Raw genomic sequence first — 14,594 nt, 5'->3', positions numbered from 1 at the left:
CCTTTTTTGATTTCTAAATGTAAATTTATTGAAGCATTCACTTTTTTCTTTTTCTTTTTTTTCCTCAATAGAAAAGAGAGAGAAATTGCAAATAACAGAAGTAGAATTATGTAGTAAGAAATTCGATTATAACAAACATAATAATTAACAATGTTCTTCGTTCGATATATGTATTAAAATTGATATTAAATTTGAAACTAAACATTAAATGAGAAATGTGCCATGAAGCAAGCAAACATTAACAAAATATTTATTTATATATTGATAAGATCAAGAATATGATTATGATAAATACTCATAAATAACGGTAAAGAACAATAATTTGAGCAAGCTCGATCAATTTAATACATTAAGTACTGGTCGAAATATATAATAGAACCAAATGACATATATGAAAATATATAGTAAAATTGATTTGATATGATATATATATATATATAGATGTATATTGTGTGTAATGATGATCATTTGCAAGGAGCGAATCTGCAGGGAGTTTTGGTTGTGATCCCAGAATTAGCCCTGATGAACCTGAGTGCAGTGAGCAAAACGCTGCGTTTAGAGCCCATCAAGGCCCAATTTGTGTGAGTGAGAACAGTGACTGAATGATAGGGGAACTGAAGACTATTATAGGAGTTGAGCAGGGCAGTTGTGGCTTCCCTTAGCAGAGTCCTGTAAGGTTCTCCTCTCCCCTGCAAAGCTTGCCATAAGGTCATATCTGATCCATACTTCCTCCCTGCTAATGGCCCAAATACAACCGCTACCTTTGATTCAGGACTCAGTGCCCTCCAGTAGCACTTGTATTCCGGCATTATCCACCTCCTGCCACATACCAAAACAATTATTCCTGCCATTTGATCCATATGATGTATATATATATCTGTATATATACAAGTTTCTATTAATGAAATAGATTGTGGGAAGTCCACGATAAATCAAACTTACTGATGTGGGCAAGCTGACGCCTCCAGAAATGGCAAGGGAGGCATGGGCGGCAAAGAAGGCAGAGGAGGCATGGGCAGCAATGGTGGCAACCGAGGCATCGGCGGAAGTCTGAAAGGCGGAGGAGACCCGACTAGCGGCGTAGGAGGAGGAGGCCTGACCGCTGGCGCCGGCGACTTGGGACAGAAAGACATTGGCTCAGCTGGCTGAGAAAGCAATGAATCCACAGCATACATCTCCATCCCAAACATCCTAAACGTCAGTGTTAGCTTTTTGGCCGGACCGGCAGTTACTCCGCAGCCAGAGCTATTCCCGCCGGAGACCTGGGCATTACAGTTGCTCAGGTCCGGTGTCCCATCAAACCTCATTGCATAGTTCCCAAACCAGTTTGTGGTCTCTTCTCTTGACATCAAAATCTCCCCATTGCTATCCGTACATGTGAGAGTAACTTTAGCTCCTGCAACAATCCTAAATTTTTTAACTTTGAAAAGAAGAGCTTAAAAGTTGTGGTGATGGAGGAAAGATAGATCTCACCGTTTACAGGATAATCAAAGAATGAAACTTGACCATCTTTGCATTGATCACAAAATACAGTTCCAGAGACCATGGCATCTCCATTGATCCCATCAATGGCTGTCCCAAGAAGGAGAAGAATTGTGAAGAGAAGCTTGGTGTACTTTGAATAAGAACCCATGAAAAGGAAGAAGAAGATAAGAGAATGAAGTGCAGTTTTGATCTGATAGTGATGAAAACCTTGAGCCCAATTGGAGAGTAAATAAAGGGAGAGGCTTAGTTTTCGTTTTTCAACTCTCAACTGTCTCCATTAATGGTGTTTTTTGAAAAAGAGATTACATACCGCATACATCTGAGACTAGATATATATATATATATATATATATAGATGTAAGTAACACAAGTGAATAGATAAAAAAGAGATCTCAGAAATGGGAACTCATTTAATTTTTGGTGCATGGTGTGGAAGTAGAGTAAATTGAAGAGTATGTGTGATCTCAGCTTTACTAGAATTCATTTATGGAGCATACTTGTTCTGGTAATGGGTGTCAGCTGGTGGTTTTAATGCAAAAGCTTCTTCACACTTAAATTAGACATGACTTTCCTTTCTTCCCATACTTATCTTTGTTCACTTAAGCACCAAAACACACCTTGAGAACTAAATTAACCCACCTAATTTTCTTGAATCATTCAAGAAAATTTGTACAGTTGACACAAAATTTAAAAATCTGAATTCAATATAACAAAACGTGATTACCCAAAATGTAAAAAGAGAAACTTTAATCTGGAAATACAGCAATATATATGGGAAAACAAAATAAGAATCATCTTCAATTATTAAATTAATTACCAATGCATCTATAACTAATCATTCAAAATCAAGTTCCAACCTTTAGGAAAGAAGGTGAAATAGACTGAGGTGTGGATCATGAATTTTGAAACTTAAACTACCCCAAGTGGTCCTATAAATTCTAATTAATACCAGCTATTGAATTCAATATTATTCCAAATCTGAATAAAGGGTATCTGAAATTCCTATTTTTTCTGCTATTAAAGCATCACATATATATTATATATATATCCGCTCACCTACAAGGCCATATACCATCATGTCTTTTTTACCATACTTGACCAAGCATAACTCTTTTTAGTAACACTTCTAGACATGGATGTAATGCCAGTGTAATTCAATTTCAATTACTGCCAATAAAAAATACTTGGTAATTAGAGTAACCCTTTTGAGTTACTAGTTAATTTAACTAATAAAAATTTAGGAAACACACATTTAATGTGCGGATATAAAGGGTTGAGATTTTGATATAGTTGGCCGTCAAAGTAGGGATGGGCATTGATGAAGAGAGTGAGACTTTGGTCACGTGCAAAGCTCACTATTTGCCAATTCCATTTCCGCCTCTTCTCACTTTATTTTGGGGTACATTTTTAATTACTTCATGTTTTTTTTTATATACTTTAATAATGGCAAACAGCTAGGGTTTGCTGAAGTCGTGATTGCAAATTATTTCCAATTTGGTTGTAAAGCCTCCATTTTATCCTACTGAAAAATAGTTAAACGAAGCCCGACCTCTTTTGTTTTTTTATTATGTTTTATTTTCATAAATTTTCAACTTCATCGCATAAAACTTGTAATGAAAACTTATCATACTTGAGTATATTATTATAGTTCATGAACTTCCAAAGACCATCAAATTCCAAAGCATGCAACTATAAACTCTTCCCAAACACAAGAGAGGCCTTTCTGTAATACATGAACATGGGTATCAATCAGAAGGAAAAGAATTCAATTCACAACATTCATGAATAATTAATTCTCTCACTAACTCAAAAAGTCAAAACAATAAAAATCCGGACTCTCAAGCTATAACCCAAGACAGAAAGAAAAAAAAAAAAAAAAGAAATTGGATGGATGAAAACAATGATCAACAGGTTGGGGGGAAAAGAGAAAAAAAAAAGAAAAATCTGAGAATGTAAGTATGCAACCCACTACAAACAAAAGAACTAGTGTAACAATTTCCAACACCTACCAAAATTTGTCTAACATGGATGCCACAATAGAACAGTCAAACCAATAATATAAATAAAAGTCTCATCAATCCAACAAATAAGCTTCTAATTTCAATTTAATAACTTCAATGTTCTCTTTTTCTTTCTTTTTGATTGACCCCACGATCCCTAGCCTCGTTCTTTCTGATCAAGCCCGATTCCAAGTACTCGGGGTTGTATCTTTAGTTCTGTTTGTCGTCTTCCTTTGTTTCTTCAACATGTCCGTTCTCAGTTTTTTCTGCACTGCAAACCCAGGAAAACAAATTTGTAACAGAAATAATATGCCATTTACCAACAAAAGCCTAATACAAGTGTATATGAACACAAAATAGCTAGTTTTCGGACTAGGGGAAAGGGAGTAACATATGTATGGTGGCACATTGTCGGTCTTAATGAACCTATGAACTTCCTGAAGTTAAGAAAAAGGTCATGCTGAAAGAGATGTTTCTGAGTAGAAGTAACTGCAACTTATGAATTCTACATCTCTGTCGCCATTCTATTACCTTCCCCACTAGATTGTACTGACTACTTTAAGGACTGAAATCAGTTTGAATACTCATCCTGTCCGCGGGTGTTTTTTTCCTTTAAGGGTTATAGCCCTTATGGTAACTGGGTATAGAACCCATGAAACCTCGCTCACAGGGAGGTGTAGCAGCTGAGCCAAAGGCTCTTGGTCATGGGTTTTATGAATTTTATCTTGCAGCATTTTAAACTTTATCTGCTCTAGATTATGACACAAGATTATGGAACACCAACCAACTGCTGATCACCGGCCTGAGAACCTCTTTTTCAATCATGACACATACACACATGCACATGCACACACATATCAAATCATCTTCAAAATCAATCTTGCGAGTCAAATAGAATATTTGATATTTCAAGGTATGAACAATAAAAAAGTACATACATTATTCACTATTAAAAAAGATTAACAGCATTAGGTTTGTTCTTATAAAGCAATCACGCCTCCAACCATACAAGTCCATGAACAATTCGAGAATAAGTTGAGTATACCCATTAAATTCAACAAGAACTTTCAACCCAAGTGACTATAAAAGTAACTTAACAAATGTACTATGTTCCATCATTCTATGCCAGGTTAGGTGAAATTCGCAGGAGAACGCAAAATGGTTTGGGACCCAAAAATGTTCTCACCTCCATGTTTATAAACAAAAGCAGCTGATTCCAATTCCTACTGTGGGCAAAGGAATGACACAGTAAAGGCACATTTTGTACAGAAAAATATCAAAAGAAGGTCAGGAACCCACCTATTGGCTGTTGAGATTCGAGCTTTCTAGTTTACAAACATACAGACGATGGAAAACAGGAGGAAAGAAACATCCAAGTAAGCAAGTGAAAGAATAGAATTCACAAGCCATAATAATGTGACACAGAGAAATGAAAACAATGAGTCCCACCAGTAAGCAATAGGTAAATGCTAAATATATCTTCTTGGAAATTAAGAGTTCTAAGGACATGCCAAACATCCTAACAAGAACCCAACAAGCCATATCTAAGATCAATCCAAGACACACGGTTATTGATCATTAAGCATCAATCCCGAAAACAAAAGACAGAGCAGGAGAATAAGCTAATTGGAGATATACCTCTCTGGATGAGCATCTGTATCAGAATCATTCTTCCTCCAGCTCCTCTCTACGCGGTCATCTTGCCGACCACTACCCATACCGAAGCTCCTCTTCCCGAACGCTCCATCTCCCTTCTCCGACCCACTATCCTTAATCTTGACGGCCGCGAGTTTCTCATCGATCTCCTTCCAGTCCTTTCCTTTCTCTGCTAAAACCTCCTCCCTCGGCCTAGCATCCCCAAATGGGTTCATACCCCTGGGTTTCGCTGCTGCCGCAGGTGACTCATGCTTCCCATTGCTCACGGGCAAGGTGCGCGGCTGCAATACAAGCTTAGGCCTCCCGCCTCCACCACCCCCGCTACTCTCTTCCCTCTTCCTTCCCCAGTTATCAGAATCCGAACCGCCACCGTTGGGCATCTCCCTGTTCCTTGATAGGGAGTCGAAACTGCCTCGCCTCTCAAATCCACCGCCAAATCTACGCGGTTCCGGCGCCTTATTGCTGACCCAAGTCTGGGCTTCATCGGCTTTTGATTGCGATTCGAAGAATCCACCTCTCTCTCTCCTCTCAAAGCTACTTCCCACCGTCGATTTCTTCCCGGCGGCCCAGTTATCAATCTCGTCAGCACGAGAGGGACCAGATTCCCTGGGTGCATCCCTATTGAAACCGCCCTGCCTCCTCCCTTCATCAGAAACCCTAGAAGAGGATCCCCACCTAGGATTCGGCGAATCTTCGTTATAACGACCGTAGGACTTAAAGCCGCCGCCTAGGCGCGAGCGGTCGAGCTCCTCAGCGGAGCGTTGGCGTGGGCCGGTGGGGAGGGAGAGGAGCTCGTCATGAGTGAGACGGTCCGGCTGTGACGAGGGCTTAGAAGAGCCGTATGTGGTGAACTCGCCAAGGGAAAGGGTTTGGCCCTTGTTCTTCTTTTTAGGTTTGCTGGCGGCGGCCGCGGAAAGAGAAGGAAAATCTCCGGGAAGAGCGGCGGTGTCTTGCTGTTCTTTGAGGAGTTCGGCCTCGTGCTCCTCGGCGTCTAGGGCCCATGCGCCGGGCTTTCCCCATGGAGACGAAACCGTTGCAGCCATGGTTGTGTTTTTGCCTTTTTTCGCAGATTTTTCTTCAAGAGTGTCTGGATGGTCTTAGATTGCGTTGGTTGGCAGCTAAACTGGTCGGGGCTGGCATTGCTTAATATGTAGTGGAAAGATGTGAGATTTGATCCGACGGTGGAGAACGACAACTAGAGATTCTCTTGGTTGACGGAATGTTGGCTTTGATGCGATCATACGGACGGTCGTGATCTCATAAGGATTAAGTATAATATTTTCCCTTAGCCTGGAGAGAAATTAGGGATGAACCTGTTGTAATTAGTTTTATTTTCTATAATTTATTTTTAAATTTATAGAATTATTCTAAAAATAAGTTGGACTATATAGATTATTTCTATGCAGGCGTCAATTTTAAAAAAAAAAATTCTAAAAAAAAATTATTGTGTGTATTTTTTCTTTCTTATATTTAAGTAAAACAAGATATTTGTTTCTGTTATTTATTAAAATTAACTTCATAAATTTAATACTGAATTATAAAAAAAAAAAATTGAGACATAATTGTAAAGTAATTAATAATTTAATAAAAAATACTAATTATAATTTTAAAAAACCTTTTTTTTTTATAAATATTTCTGACTTTGATATAAATATCAGAATATAATCTCACAACTTCTATCTAGTATTAAATATTTATTTATTTATTATTACTATAATATTTATTTTTTTTAAATTTTACACTGATTTATTCAGCCAAGTAATTATTTTATGTAAACTAATGATCTAAAATTTGAAATAATTAAGAAATCCGTACTACACCATTAGTACCGATCTGCTCAGAGTATTTTTTGTTAAGCAAATCTTAGAAGAATAAGAGTAGCCCGCTTTAAACGTGCGTATCTATCTGAATATTGAATACCCCCCTTTTTTTAAAAAAAAAAGTTTATCAATCTTTTTTATTGTGTTTTTTATTAATTTAATCAATATTTATAACAAATAAAGCAAATTTTTATTTAAATTATTATTGTTTAAAAATGAAAGTAATTTTTAAATTTTGCTTCATCTCTTGTAGTTTTACACTTGATAAATTTTTTATACAAATAAAAAATAATCATGTTATATTAATTTTCCCTTTATAAAAAAAAAATAACAAAACTCAGAATCAAATAATGGAGGTGATATTTCTTAAACGTTAAGCACGGAGATATTTTTTAAAAGGCCGAAGTCGGCCGCTTTCAACTCCTGCAGATTTGGTTTTTAATCGCGAACAATCCTCAAGTCAAATTCAAATGTGACACCTCCTTCACCAACAGGAAATTAATTGGCATATTAATTTAATAATCAATCTTAGCCGAATTGAAACTTAAAACAAGCAATGAACATCTACAATAATATCCTCAAAAGTGCATGTAAACAAAATTCCCCCACCTTTAGCAAAGTGATTCTTGCACACTTTTCCAAATGCAAAGCTCCATCGCAAAAGCCACTGACATCTAAAAGCCAGATTCTTCATAATCCAGAGATTTCGGTAATAATGATTTAAGTGTACAACAAGTAAAGGCTTGCTTGAAAATTACAAAAATGATTCGGCAACTGCACGTATATAATAAACTGGAGAAGAAAATGAGCCGGAAAGAATAGAAGAATCAATCAAAAGCCCGTCTATGGCAAAACCTCAATTGGAAGTGTGTACTAGAATGAAGAATAAAGGCAAGCTTTCCTATGTAAAACTTCTAGTATCACAAGACTATCAAGAGAACTGTAAATGATACCATTTTATTGGTGTATGTTGAGTTCCTTAGCCTGATGTTCGAAGTTTGGGTGACGCATCATCCATTCAGAGATTCCAGTTTGGTGTCCAGGTCACAGATTGGTACGCTGAAAATTCCACCTTTTTCAACAGATTAGTTACACCCCAAGCTTCTTTTCCGCACACACAATACGCTTGATGCTAGCATTCCAGTTTTGATTCGACGCAAGAAACTACGTTTTGTTCTATGTGCATCTTTAAGAAAAACTCTTTACTCCTCGTATTCTGAATCATGTATGGCTATTAGATGCTCATCTTCAAGATTCTTCAAAGAATCTTCACCAACGTACCATGTCACGGTTCCTGGAATGAAAATTAAAAGGCACTCTCATAAAATCAAGTTAAAAGCAAGGGCTAACACCATCAACATGGACCAAAGCCAGACAACAGTCCGAACTTGATAGGATCTCCGCATACCTTGTTGAGAAGATTGTTCTTGTTCTCTTGTTGCGTGAAGTATAATTGTTCCTGAAAGGACAGTGACGAATCCACATATCTCAGAGGCTATACTGCTTGCATTTTGGCCCGACCAATCCTGTAGAAAACATCAAATGCCATAAGTTTTGCATTAATCTGTTCCTTGTATTAACTGCCCAGAAGAGGGAAATCATCCCAAATGAAAAAAGAAACCAGAAGATGAATCAAATAATTTACCTTAAACATTATCACACTGGCAACAATAGTAAGGGTTGTAAACATTACATAATATACAGGAGAAACAATTGCAGCATTGAAAGTATCCAAGGCCTGAAACAAAGAAAATAATGAACTTAGACCACAAGGCAATGCCACTCCTCTAAATGATATTCGGCTTATATGCACTATAAGGACGTAAAAAGTTACGATGATGGTCGTTAAACCAACTGGAACACTGAAAGAGAACCACCCAAGCATGTAGTGCCTCTTAAGTTTATCAAATGTGTCAGCCCGTTGTGTGACAGTGACACAGTGAGGAAAAAGCAGAAATGGCCAGGTGCAAAGCTGCTTGAAGGACTACTTAGATCCAATTTGCACTTTTAACGATTAAAAGTCTTTAGAATGTTTGAAACTTATAATTTATGAGGAATATTAAAATAAAGATGGGAGTATTCCTATAAATTTGTCCCAAAAGAATGAACCATGATCTTATCTATCTTCACACATCCACCAAGCACTAGATATCCTAAGTAACAAAAAACAAGAATCCTCCGTATGTTGAAACAAGATGATATTCATCACTCATTTGAGTAGATGTTATGTGTCATGGCATGGTGCCATTTGACGAAGACTACCAGATGAAGAAAGAAAAAGAATTAAGTGCTTGGCTGCTAAATACGAAGTGTTTAGTTTGTTATGTTTGAATTTATTATATTATATCTATGTATTATGTTGTCTCTTTTAATCAGTTAGAGTAGGCAGTTTGTTTATGTATTTTGTTCTGTCTTTTAGTCAGTAAAGGTGTGCAGTTTGGATAAGCAGTTCATTGCACTTGAATTCGTCTTAGTGGCTTGTCCTAAGGGATAGGCAGCTCCCGGTTTAAGAAAATAGTTATAGTTCCAGTCTTGCGTATCCTACTAAATCTATAAGGAATAAAGAGGTTAGCAGAAAATAATTTCAGAAAAATTTGTAGTCTCTCTAACGTGTGGAGAACTTAGACTCTCTTGATGTACCAACTAATCCCATAACAAGAACAAGATCCTAAAGTAGGGACCAGAAGACTATAACATGTTGGTCAAGCTCATCTATTCGCTTTATAGATGCTAAGCCATCATCCAATTAATGTTCCCTGGTTCACCTGAAGGAATGATATGGGAAGTTAAGACTTCATCCAACTAATGTTCTCCTGAATCACCTGAAGGAATGAAATTGCTAGTTTTCCAAATTCTAAAAATCTTCTGAAGTGGCAAACACCAACTCACCTTGTTCAGATAATTTAATTGTGTAATGACACATATTGCAGCAACTGTGATGAAAAACCAAGTCTGAGGATAAGCCATCTGGCTTATCCCCTCCAACGTAAGCTTTATTGCAATTCCAATCGCCTTTATGCTCACAACCTGGATAACACGTAAGAAATATTTTGAGACTAATACATAACACGGCAGAGTAGAAAATATAAACATGCAACCATGGAAAGAATTATAACCATGTACTCAAAGAGGAAATGTACTTACTGTTATTGAACCCATTAAAGAACAAATTCCCAAGTAAACCAATACGTTTGTCTGGCCATAGCGAGGTTCAAAGTGCAAAATCAAAGCTAAAACTAAAGAAAGTGTAGCTGCCACATAGATTAGAAAGGCTGTACGTAAAATAGAAAAGAAAAAAGTTAAACAATTATTCGAAAGAAAAAGAATATTATTTAACCAAAAAAAAAAAATTTTGAATAGAGGGACAGAACCTGGTTGAGTTGCCAGAGTCCAGATTTCTTCTATAGAATTTGGAGTGTGTTCTTGAGGTGCATGAATAACAATCACGACTGATCCCACAATACAGGAGACACATCCCACAACTCCCAATTTCTGCAGTTTTTCCTTCAACAAGAAGTGTGCCAAAACAGCACTTCTCAGATTCATCAAATGTGTTAGTGAGGAAAGGGGAAAATGTTTTTTGGACTTAGTTGATAAGAAATTACCATATGTGACAAATAAACCAAGGAAACATCTATAGTTACCTGATAATTATACTCAATGCACCAAGTGGAGTCACAAGAACAGCAGGAGCATAAACATAAGCCACAAAATTTGCCACCTCCCCAACAATCACTATATTTTCAAACATTAGGAGAGGATTAATATTTGGTAATGTACGTCCTCAAGAATTTTTCTTTTCGTTAAGAAGCAAGAAGACCAAGAGAATGAGACAAGTACAAATGGGAAGGAACTTGCATTGGTATTGCTATACTTACTTGTCACCATGCCTGCCCACCAAAGTGGCTCTTGTAAGTAGGTATAACCTCCAACTCCTACACAATTCATTCGAAAAAGAAAAACTTCAATTACATGAACTCAACAAATATTTTCTAACTCAACAATGAATTCTTTTGCTAGACAACTAACTTGACAAATAATTGAGAATAAAAAGACACTAGACAGAAAGATCCTTTCATTTCTTAAGAAGGATATCTTTTGTCATCCTTTTTTTTTTTTTTTTGCTAAAAGGTGTTGGGAAGAAAACTAGTTGCCACCTAGTGGCCAACATCAGATTTCTCTTTTTTTCTAAAAAAAAAAAGATTAAAACGAGCATGAGAATCTAGTCATGAAAATCTCTTCAGGAACCAGAGAAAACACTTTTGTTTTGTGTTTTACTACTCAAGCCATGCATCACAATAAAAGATTCAAATAATGAGTCATCAGAAAAGAACAATGAAGAATTTGTTGTGTAAACAAAATGATACCCTACTAAATTTCCTAAGCAGGAGAGACATTAAATAGATCCAGCCACCAAACGGACTGTTGGAGAAGAAGAGAAAATGAAAACAATTGTAAGGACAAGGCATGCTATCAATACTTTGATTCGATGCCAAATTCCTTCTACCCTCCTTTGCCAAATTCCTCTACTGAGCTCACCAAGATTCAGCCAAACAAAAGTCAACACAAAACCACCAAAATCAGTAATCCTTTTTGTAACGCAACATGACACGTCGCATAAACTTTTTCCTACCATTTTTCATGAGCACAGTATCTGCAATTCACAAAAGCTTAGTTCATCCCTGAAGATCCTCATCTTTGCATAAGGATATCTGTTTCTCAACTCAAAAGTCATTAAAAATCTGTCGCACTCTGTAATATCATCTAAGTATAGCAACTACTATTTGGTTCAAGGATCTTTGCTTACTCCACTAAAAATTGAGAAATATTCCAACATACTTTCTAATCGAACAGAATCAGACTCAAAATTCCAGCCCGAATTCAGCAAAATCGGCAACAAAATCCAGTTAAACGCAACAAAAACTGGTAGTACAATTCTCAAATTCACATTTCTTTGAGTTATCCGAGTGATTAGTCTAAAATCTTACCGAGGAATAAAAAATTAAGGAGAATAAAACCAAATCAAGAAATAAAACCTCAAAAGATGAATTAAAAAAAATAATAATAAAATCGCAAAAGATAGGACTAACCTGCTCGAGCACCAGTGGCACCAGCTCGCTTGAGCCCTTTCTTCTTCAAAATGAAACTCGATCCTATGAACGCGCTTGACGCTACGGCCAAAATCAGGCCCTTGGAATTCTCCGATAATCCCATCCCTCGCTTCCCGTCTACTTTATCCTTCTGTGCTTTACTACACACATATAAATTGTCCCTGAATATTTATGTACTCCCTACACATGTATGAATCCCAGCTCAGGCCACTCTCTTGTTCGCCTACAATCACATGAACATTGCTGTCGCACTTTCTTTTACTATGGAGCACCTATTCTAAATGCGACAACAGTTTTCCCGCCAAAAGGAGACGGGATTTCCGCGAGAACGATAGCCAAAAAGAATAGCACAAGACAACTAGTTGTCCCAGCAACGGCGACGTTTAGAGAGTCTCTTCGAATTGTAGAGTTGTAGAGAGAGAGAGAGAGAGAGGAGATCTCGGTACTCGTCAAAATGAGGACTCAACTCAGTGGGTTGGTGCTTTGTCGGAAAATTCCAATTCCGCGTGGCTGGCCGCGGCAGTGATCACGTGCGAAACCACAATTTTTTCAAAAATGAAATCGGCTTCTTCCCCGCCGTTGATCTCTGTTCAGACTTTTTGGGCTTCGGTTTTCGCGGATGGAAAATTTGGTGCACTTTGCGCGTTGGCTTCTGATTTTGTTTTTTACCGAGTGGATTTGGATGGTTCAAGAGTTGAGAAAGAAGAAGGTCTGAGTGAATGTCAGAAATACCCTCGAGAGAGGGAGCTGTAACGTAAGAAGTTAGAATAAAGATTTATACACACAAATAATTTAGAATTTTGAACGAAACAATTTCAAATTTATTTATATTTATCGGTGGGGGGAGTTCGGCACGTGGGGACAACATAATGGATGGGAAGGGTAAAATGGTAATTTAAAACGGCAACTTCACGTCACACAAAAGCTGGAAGCCAGCAAATGCAGAATATGCACTACTTCCGCAGTTTTGTTTTTATTAAAAAACGAAATAACTTTTTTTAAATTTATACAATGAAATACACAAAATATAAGTATAAAGCTAGTTTTCTAATAATAAATTATATTATATTTTTTACTAAAAAAATAACAAGCAACCGTTAAAGGAAAGCTCATAATTAAAAAAAAAAAAAAAAGGGAGCAAGACAATGAATGAGGACTACTAGTCCTAACGAGTTTATTCATAAGCAAGCTCTCTGTGTTATAATAACTTATACATAAATTATTATAATGGGTATATTCATGATCAAGTTTTCTCCTTATAATATATAATTAATAATCTAATAAAAAATTAAAATTTAATAATTTATTATAAATATTTAATGATTGAGCGGGCAAGTTCGAGAAGGGCATGGAGCAAATACATGATTTTTGTTTTATTTATTTAATATTGATTATAATCATTAATTAGGTAAATGAAAAGGTTTTGTGTAATTAATAATCGAAAGACGTTTCACAAAAAAAAAAAAAAAAAAAAAATGGAAATCACATTTCTCAAGTGGATTCACATCTTGTATTAAGATGTAAAATGAAAGGCGTCTACATTATTATATATAATGTATGGTATATTTGGTGCACCGAGAAACGAGACAATCACTCATTTTTTATCATGTGTTTATATATATATATATATATGGAAAAAGTAAGTAATATAAATATGCAAAATTATCGGGTAATTAAACAACTTTTGGATTCAAGACTAAAAAAAATTACAAGGACTATGAGTTGTTATATTTGGACTTGATCATTTTATTATGTTGATATAAATATAATACAAATAAAATATTTTTACTAATTATATATATATATATATATATCGGTGCACAGCGAATTGGGTTCAGACAAATCTTAGAAGATTACGTACAAACCTGCCTTGACCCACCTTTACTTTTCTCATCAATCCGAATTCCATTCAAATTTAAACCTACACTTTTCCGAATTATATTTGAAATGGTTTGAATTTTACACATTAATTTTAAGATTTTTGAACAAAATATCATCTTAATACGTATACACGATATATATATATATATACATACACAGATGTGTGTGTGTGTGTGTGTACACACGTGTGTAAGTATTTATGTGTTCATGCATGTTGGAGAACGACGAAGGCGATTTAAATTTGTTAAAATAGAAGACTGGATTCATTTGGGTTTGCTCGTAGGAGAGACTGGGTTTAAGACTAAATGGGCCTTTTGAGCCCACAAACAATTAGAAATTATACAAATGTGATTTATTCCTTGAAATTAAATTAATTAGTGTTGTGCATCTGATCTTTTTTTTAAAATTTTATTCTCATATTAAATATTTTTATGTAAAATTCAATTCTAATTTACATATAATTACGACACGGACAAGACCATTTAGGTTAACCCCACCTGGAGCTTCACCCAGTATATCTAGGTTCAATGTACCGAATCAGATTTAATCCCATTCGTTGACCAGGTTGGCTGAACCAAACTGAAACCCTAACCCGAACGGGAGGCGGGCCAAGTCTATCACCCACCATGATATTTTCAAAA

At 36.2% G+C, this 14,594-nt stretch overlaps 3 protein-coding genes across 4 annotated transcripts; all 3 read right to left on the bottom strand.

Annotated features, from left to right (window-relative positions):
- Positions 1-223: 223 nt before the first annotated feature.
- Positions 224-1,793, bottom strand: LOC110816521 (Pollen Ole e 1 allergen and extensin family protein). The gene is made up of 3 exons (XM_022044746.2): positions 1,474-1,793; positions 943-1,396; positions 224-819 (listed from the first exon to the last, which is right to left on the bottom strand). Exons 1-3 carry the CDS (start codon positions 1,631-1,633, stop codon positions 465-467), a joined length of 969 nt encoding a protein of 322 aa, XP_021900438.1. The 5' UTR covers positions 1,634-1,793; the 3' UTR covers positions 224-464.
- Positions 1,794-3,454: 1,661 nt separating this feature from the next.
- Positions 3,455-6,337, bottom strand: LOC110816493 (glycine-rich protein). 2 transcript variants are annotated; one of them, XM_022044706.2, is made up of 2 exons: positions 5,124-6,337; positions 3,455-3,751 (listed from the first exon to the last, which is right to left on the bottom strand). In XM_022044706.2, exons 1-2 carry the CDS (start codon positions 6,182-6,184, stop codon positions 3,742-3,744), a joined length of 1,071 nt encoding a protein of 356 aa, XP_021900398.1. In that variant the 5' UTR covers positions 6,185-6,337; the 3' UTR covers positions 3,455-3,741. The 2 variants fall into 2 exon arrangements, with proteins under 2 accessions (XP_021900398.1, XP_021900397.1); XM_022044705.2 differs by having other exon boundaries at positions 3,455-3,756; positions 5,124-6,316.
- A 1,292-nt stretch (positions 6,338-7,629) lies between these two features.
- Positions 7,630-12,839, bottom strand: LOC110816595 (magnesium transporter, putative (DUF803)). The gene is made up of 9 exons (XM_088222278.1): positions 12,052-12,839; positions 10,840-10,896; positions 10,606-10,696; positions 10,333-10,493; positions 10,106-10,233; positions 9,851-9,988; positions 8,607-8,699; positions 8,370-8,487; positions 7,630-8,255 (listed from the first exon to the last, which is right to left on the bottom strand). Exons 1-9 carry the CDS (start codon positions 12,173-12,175, stop codon positions 8,164-8,166), a joined length of 1,002 nt encoding a protein of 333 aa, XP_088078404.1. The 5' UTR covers positions 12,176-12,839; the 3' UTR covers positions 7,630-8,163.
- Positions 12,840-14,594: the final 1,755 nt, after the last annotated feature.

The sequence above is a fragment of the Carica papaya genome, chromosome 6 (assembly GCF_054855325.1).
Source record: "Carica papaya isolate Zhongbai chromosome 6, ASM5485532v1, whole genome shotgun sequence".
Lineage (NCBI taxonomy): Eukaryota > Viridiplantae > Streptophyta > Magnoliopsida > Brassicales > Caricaceae > Carica > Carica papaya.
Note: the sequence above shows the minus strand (reverse complement) of the source record. Positions and strands in the feature narration are given on the sequence as shown.

Coding starts and splice junctions, on each gene's coding strand:
- LOC110816521 (XM_022044746.2), bottom strand. CDS start 1,633: ATGGGTTCTTATTCAAAGTACACCAAGCTTCTCTTCACAATTCTTCTC. Junction 1,397..1,473: donor CTTTGATTATCCTGTAAACG/GTGAGATCTATC, acceptor GGATTGTTGCAG/GAGCTAAAGTTACTCTCACA. Junction 820..942: donor GCGTCAGCTTGCCCACATCA/GTAAGTTTGATT, acceptor GGTATGTGGCAG/GAGGTGGATAATGCCGGAAT.
- LOC110816493 (XM_022044705.2), bottom strand. CDS start 6,184: ATGGCTGCAACGGTTTCGTCTCCATGGGGAAAGCCCGGCGCATGGGCC. Junction 3,757..5,123: donor ACAGATGCTCATCCAGAGAG/GTATATCTCCAA, acceptor CTGGGTTTGCAG/TGCAGAAAAAACTGAGAACG.
- LOC110816595 (XM_088222278.1), bottom strand. CDS start 12,175: ATGGGATTATCGGAGAATTCCAAGGGCCTGATTTTGGCCGTAGCGTCA. Junction 9,989..10,105: donor CTTTAATGGGTTCAATAACA/GTAAGTACATTT, acceptor CGTGTTATCCAG/GTTGTGAGCATAAAGGCGAT. Junction 8,256..8,369: donor AGAACAATCTTCTCAACAAG/GTATGCGGAGAT, acceptor TTTTCATTCCAG/GAACCGTGACATGGTACGTT.